At 42.3% G+C, this 7,100-nt stretch overlaps 1 protein-coding gene across 1 annotated transcript; it reads left to right on the top strand.

The window, feature by feature from the left end:
* Positions 1-1,476: 1,476 nt before the first annotated feature.
* Positions 1,477-2,778, top strand: LOC308376259 (uncharacterized protein; the record flags this gene model as incomplete). The annotated part of the gene is made up of 1 exon (XM_080852554.1): positions 1,477-2,778. The coding sequence occupies one exon, from the start codon at positions 1,477-1,479 to the stop codon at positions 2,776-2,778; it is 1,302 nt and encodes a 433-aa protein (XP_080708680.1).
* Between the last annotated feature and the right edge of the window lie 4,322 nt (positions 2,779-7,100).

The following is a 7,100-nucleotide window of genomic DNA, read 5'->3' as shown; positions in this document are numbered from 1 at the left end:
TGATATTGAGCCTTCTGCTGTAAACCGTTTGTGTTTGAGCATGCGCGATGTGTGGGACTCAGATAGGGCAGCCGACTCAGATAAGGCAGCGACACTGTCAGAAACCAAGGGATTCGCTATACGGTTTAAACCACACAATGTGCGGCGATTCTGGGTAAGACTTGGCCGAACAGCTAGCTGGTGGGACAATTTTGTATATGCCTATATTAAATGATATATCAAAAATAAAAAATTACATTTATGATGTTCGTATTTTTACAACTTCTCACAGGCACATCGTTTTCTTTCAGCAGCTGATATGTCATGGCTTCTAGTAACATTTAGAATTTATTTTAAGGCCCTTCTCCTTATATACAAAGCCCTCAATGGGCTAGGTGAAAGTTACATTGCAAACTCCTTTATGAATTTCTTTGCTGTTAAGCACTTTGAGCTGCATTGTTTTGTATGAAAGGTGCTATACAAATAAAGTTTTATTATTATTATTTTATTACATTACACATACTCCACAAATGCTTAGAAAACAATGTATATCTGAAAATACAAGCAGTATTTTAGCTAAATTAAAATGTCACAATAAATAAAATTATACAAAGTTATATTTGTGTTAAATCTTACACACCTGTATCTATACGGTCTTGACGAAGAGATAACCTCACCTGTATCTATACGGTCTTGACGAAGAGATAACCACACCTGTATCTATACGGTCTTGACGAAGAGATAACCTCACCTGTATCTATACGGTCTTGACGAAGAGATAACCACACCTGTATCTATACGGTCTTGACGGAGAGATAACCACTCCTGTATCTATACGGTCTTGACGGAGAGATAACCATACCTGTATCTATGCAGTCTTTTTTTTGTGGCTTTTTATGCCTTTATTTGGATAGGACAGTTGAAGATATGACAGGAGACGAGGCAGAGAAGAGGTGGCGAGAGGAATGGAAAATTACATCAGGCCAGACTTGAACCTGTCGGGCAATGTACTGTAGCCCGCAAGTTGGGGGCTTTATCGGCTTGCGCCACCGTGCCCCCCCTTATCTATGCGGTCTTGAAGAGATAACCACACCTGTCTTTCCACTACCTGCTCAGGTTATCCACAATGTAGTTTTTTGCTCCACGTCACAAACCCCACATCATTTCCAAAAACAGCATTTACAGAATAACATCACCAAATAATTCCATCAGTTCTCAAGCTAACTGGCCTCAATAAGTGCTGCTGCCAGCTGTTCCATTTTTGGTGTTTGCAAAGGCAAATTTCCTAACCATGAACTAGTCGTCTTGTTCCATTTAGACAAAACTCATGAGCGTGTCTGTAAATGAGATAATTTGACTGTATGTGAGTGTGTTTCTGTCTGTGTGGGAGTGTGTTTCTGTCTGTGTGTGTACATGAAAGTGCTGTTGTATAATTTTGTGTCTCACATATTTGGCTGTGCAGATTGTAGATGCTGGATCCCAGTTGACTGAACAAACATGATGCAGAGGAAGCTGGCGCTGCTGGTTGGCATTGGTGCCTTGACCGTCCTCCTGTTGCTAAGGTGGGAGCATGTGATGACCGTAGTGAACCTCATGAGCAGCAAACAACCTTCAGCTGAGCCTGAACTGACCCCGGACACTATCACCCCCATCCCAGGCTCCAGGCACCTCATGGTGTCTGCCTTTAAGGACCACAGACTGGGCGGGGCCATCAGGGTGATCAGCATCATCTGCAAGCAGGAGCAGCAGCCGCTCTACTGTGTCCTATGCGCTAATGTTAGCGCTAACGCTGATGTGTCTGTGGATCAGTGCGCATTTTCACAGGCAAAAGTTAACGTGCACAGCGAAAGCTTCGGCTTTCCTTTTGTGACTTCAGACGTGTTGTGCATGAGTCCAGCGTTGCAGCAAGCCACACATGTGAGCATAACAGCTAAACCATACGCCAATTTGACATTTTTATCAATCCAAAACCAGGAGGTCAAGGAATCGTTTAAGTACAACTTTACTGTATGCATATCTAACCTCTTTGGAGAGTACAATAATGCCCTCCAATTTGCACAAACCATGGAGGTGTACAAGCTTATAGGGGTTCAGAGGGTTGTCATCTACAACACCAGCTGTGGACCAGACGTTGAGAAAATTCTCAAGTACTACAGGAAAGAGGGCATGCTGGAAGTTGTACCCTGGCCAATAGACAAGTTCCTAACGCCCTCTACTGGGTGGAAGTATGACTTACACCATGGGGACATTCATTATTATGGACAGCTAACCACTCTGAATGAATGCATATACAGATACATGTACCAGTCAAAGTACCTCCTGCTGAATGACATAGATGAGATTATTATGCCTTACAAGCATGCCAACCTGGAGAAGGTAATGGGAATTTTACAGCAGCAGCATCCCAACGCTGGGGTCTTCAGGATTGAGAACCACATCTTCCCCAAAACGCAGTCCGATGACAGTGGCCGATTTCGCCTGCCTCGGTGGAGGAGTGTGCCTGGTGTAAACATCCTGGAGCATGTCTACCGAGAGCCTGACAGGAAGCACATGTTTAACCCCACCAAGCTGCTCATCAACCCCCGAAGCGTGGAGCAGACTTCAGTACACACTACGCTGAAACAGTTCGGACTCGTCTTTAACGTCCCATTCGATGTATGCCGCATCATCCATGTCAGGGTGCCACTGCAAGGACAACTCTCCAAAGACCAGCTGTTGGTCGACAAGAAACTCTGGGAATTTGAGAAGCTTTTGATTCCCAGTATCGATCGCGCACTGAATGAATCAGGTGTGTTGTGAAATACAGATAGCCGTTTGGTAAGTCTGTTTTGACTCACATGCCTAAAAAAACAAACAAACCAGCAAAAACATTTTTTGTAACAGTACAGAAGCGTGACAAATGTAATGGAGGAGGCCCAACACATTTTCTTTCTACAGGTACACAACGTTAAGCATTACGGTGCTAAACTTATGCTAGTGATACAAACGCTGTGTTTAATCACTTCGCACCACAATAATTAGGTGTTTATAATTCTCAGTTTGATTGTCCAAATCAAGTCATCACCTACTATAATGGCGACTCACACGTTTGCGTTGGAATGTGTGATCCAACACATGGCAGAGGAGGATTCTGCAACATGGGTTTGTGTTGATAACAGAGACGTTATAGTGAGATTGACAGGTCAACAAACCAATCATGCCTCTAGCAAGCTGTTTACCTTGTGAGCAGTAGCATGCTAACGTTAGATTGGTGGCTCAGAGACCTCGCAACTCCTATGAGACGTATTTTTCAGTTACAATAACATTGTACAGTGTCTATTTCTATAACTTTTTAAAAATCTAAGCAAAAAAAAGTCAGACAAACAACTTTTAAGTACAAATTCGACCATCTACGTAGGTTGGTGCGCCATCTTTTTTTTTGAGCTTCACGCTCTATAGACGAGAGCATAAACTTGTTCTGATTGGCCTGTGCTGTGAGTTATGTATGAAAGGCAATTTGATTGGCTGACGCATGGTTGCCTCTCAAAAAGATGAAAATTGTTCAACTCTTGCCGCACGCAATGCATGAAACGCAACAGAGCCACAATTCAGTTCGGCAAAGGATGACTTCACCCCATTCAAAGTGATACGTGTTAGTGCACAGTCAAACTAAGAAATGTGGTTCAAAGATCACACACAGACACACACACTCAATCACAGACAGAGCTGCCTCACACACACATTATGGACACATGGGCCTCGCACGCACGCCACTTCATGCAACAAGGAGACTGAAGTCCAATGACTGTAAATGAAACATAGTGAGGAATAAATGTGTGATTATCTGTATTTTATTGATTAGTATTTGTGGTGGTATAACTGTTGACTAAGCGGTAGTGCAGTGCCTCTATCATATGTGTAATGACACTATACACAAGCATGCAGGCACAAAAAGGGCACGCTCTAACAATGTGATCGTGTAAAGGTGATTGAATCATACAGATGTGAAGGACTGAGTTTTGTATTTGTAAATAAATCTTGACTTCACCTCAGTGGACCTGCACTCAACCTTGAGCAAGTATTTACACACGTTTCCTTCTGTGCCTTCCCCTCCACCTCTACACCACCCCACCCTACCCCACCCCCCTCTGTACATGACACACACATTTGTCCTGTTTGTTAACTGACGTGGTCTACATAACTTCTCACAATTTTTGAGGTGTTGATCCCTCAACCAGTAAGATTTCGAATTTTGAAAAAAAGGTCAATTTGGTCACACACACACACACCCAAGAGCGTACACCTTTAGTTGAGAGTGTCCACGTTTCCACAGGCCTGACCTGCGTTGTGTGTCTGTAAACGAACCGTGCTAAAACTGTGGCTAGCCCACCAAGGAGGTGCCACACACACACACACACACACACTCTGGACCCATCTATGGAGTTGATGAAACACACACACACACACAGTTCAGTAAATTAGTTCATAAAAACCTAAACACTTGCTTGTGTTTCACTGTAGTAAGCGTACTGAACCCTGTGTCACACTGCTCTTTTACCGTTTTTTGGTTGTTTGTTTATTGAGAGAGAGTGAGGTTACGTGTGTGTGTGTGTGTGTGTGTGAGAGAGAGGGAGTAACTGCTTTTTTGACTGTGTGGGGGAAAAATGTGTAGTAGCAAGTATGATCAATTTTAGTGCAGTTATTGGTTTTCATTACACAGGGGGAAAAAGGTGCTAAAAGCTCTACTTCACATGCTGGTGTGCTTGTGTTAACAAACATAATCTCAAACAGAAATGCATACACTCTCGCCCACTTGTGGATAGCTTAGAAAGCAAAGGTTGGATGAATGAATAATACTTTACAGTTATTCAAACTATTTCTAGTTAATTAGTGAACGTTTTAACCTAAAATAAAGTATCCTTCAGGATTAGGGTAAGCCTAGGATAAGCAGTTTTACCTTAAAATAACAGCTTGAAAAAAATTTGGGGCGCTACAATTACTTTCATTATGGAGAATCGCCTCCGTGCCATTGCCATACCAGGGTCCATAGGCATATAACTGCTAAATGTAAGATTGCCTGACGCCGCCCGGCTTTCTACTGTCTGCCGAACTAGTAAGTATGACATGACAAAGTAGGTGTTGTCAAAAGGGCTGCTGATGAACTGAGATCTTACCTGGTCAAGTCAGATGGCAGAGAGTACCGCAGGAATGGGCGACATCTGCTGCTTGTGGCAGAACCACATCCTCTGGACGTAGAGAATGATCCGTCATCATTGGCAGATTCAGCAATCAACAATGAAGTCATCCAGAGTCTTCCCAGTGTTCCAGTGTCTCCAGAGAGGCAGCACCCCCCACACAATGGACACTCACCTGGCCATCCCAGTGAAAACCCTGTCCAAACAGACCTTGACAAGGTCTTCAACCACTGGAAAGGGGACAAAGACAGGCGAGAGAAGATTTGAGGTAGAAAATTCAAATATTTTCAATTAGACCCATTAGGCCTAATATAGATCAAAGTGATCTTGATTACTGCAACAACATTTTGACATATGTTTAGTCATTGAATCATGTAGGTTAATTCTGTTTAAATAAATATTTGCAGTTGTTTCATGTAATAATAATTTGTGTTCTTCTTTTTGGTTAACCTGTTTTGCCATTCTTAAGAGATATGTGTCTTCCATAGACCTGCAGACAAGATGAGCCACATAGCCAGACAGGCCTATCTCCCTCAATGAAATTCAAATGATATGTTCTGTAGCCTAGTTTGTTGCAAACCACTCCAGTTATTACATTGTTTATATAGGCTACCTTTAGGAAAAATGACACCATGTCAATTTAATAGGCCTTATTGTTGTTAAGCACTGCATTAGCATTTTTCTTTCAATGAAGTTCCACGTAAATGTTGTACCTGCTAAGAAATTACTAAACTTTTATTTTTTTATATATGTATATATCATTTTCAGTCATAACCAGTGAACCAGTCATAATCTCCCTAAACCTTATTGAAGTTCAACCAAAGATCCTTTAAGTTCAACTAAACTGACTGGTAAAACTCCATCATTAAAATGTTCCCAAAGTCCAGCCATTGTCAAGGATATAGAATACATATCAACCTTGTAGACATATTGATGCATTTGCTGTCGTCTCTTTGAATCCCCTATGGCTAACGCAGGCTCGTGGTCATTTTCAGTAGGTCGCGTGGTTGCGAATTGCTCACAGTGCTGAAATGTCAAGTCAAGTCTTTTATTGTCAGATACACAGAACAACAGAGTCGGACTGGGCACTGAAATGCTTAGGACAGGACACCATACCACACTACCATAACCTAACAAGACATAACATAACATAACATAACATATAAACATAAAAACATATAAGTACTCCTCAGGAAAACAAAAATTGCTCAGTGCTGAAATAAATTAGAGGGAACATTGGTTGTGGTTACATGGTTTTCTACCAGCACAGACAGGGAGATGCCGCTCCCCTTACATGAGTCTGTCAATGTTAAGAGGACATTGATTCCAAGACAAAAAAGGTTGTGATCTCTGGTGATGTATTTGAATGATTTTACCAATGGAATGTGAGCAGTGGATTGAACGGTGCAAGTTGTTACCATGGTAACTTTATGTGATGTACAGTGCTAGGCTTTATCTGATGTCTTAACTTTATCAGTCCACAATTCTGGCGAAAGGTTGTTGATATTTGATCAACAGCTAATCAAACTGCTACAAACCTGCCAACCTTGCTCCTGAAGCGTCATGTTGATTGCCTGGAATTGCTTATGGCTCAGTCCTTTGCTGGTATCCCATTTACAGGAACAGATTTCATCTACCCCCCCCCCCCCCCCCCTTCTTGTCCCAACTCTACCAGGCTGGCATCAAGCAGATGGGCCCCCCCTTATGTGCTACGGTTCTGCTTCAGGTTTCCCTTGCTCTGACGCTATTGCGCTTGTTGTAAGGGGGTACAAGCCCTGGCTCTGTGAAGCGCCTTGAGACAATTTGATTGTTTTGATGCTATTTAAATAATATTGAATTGAAATGTATGTATGTCTCATTTTGTTTATACCAGCTTATGTTGTCTGGAGGCATCACTGTACCAGTCTGCCTATGACTTGTCTCTGATTCTCCTACTACTGTAATTGC

The sequence above is a fragment of the Sprattus sprattus genome (genome assembly GCF_963457725.1).
Source record: "Sprattus sprattus genome assembly, chromosome: 15".
In the NCBI taxonomy this organism is placed as follows: domain Eukaryota; kingdom Metazoa; phylum Chordata; class Actinopteri; order Clupeiformes; family Clupeidae; genus Sprattus; species Sprattus sprattus.
The sequence above is the reverse complement of the archived record's forward strand: the minus strand, read 5'-3'. Positions and strand labels throughout refer to the sequence as shown.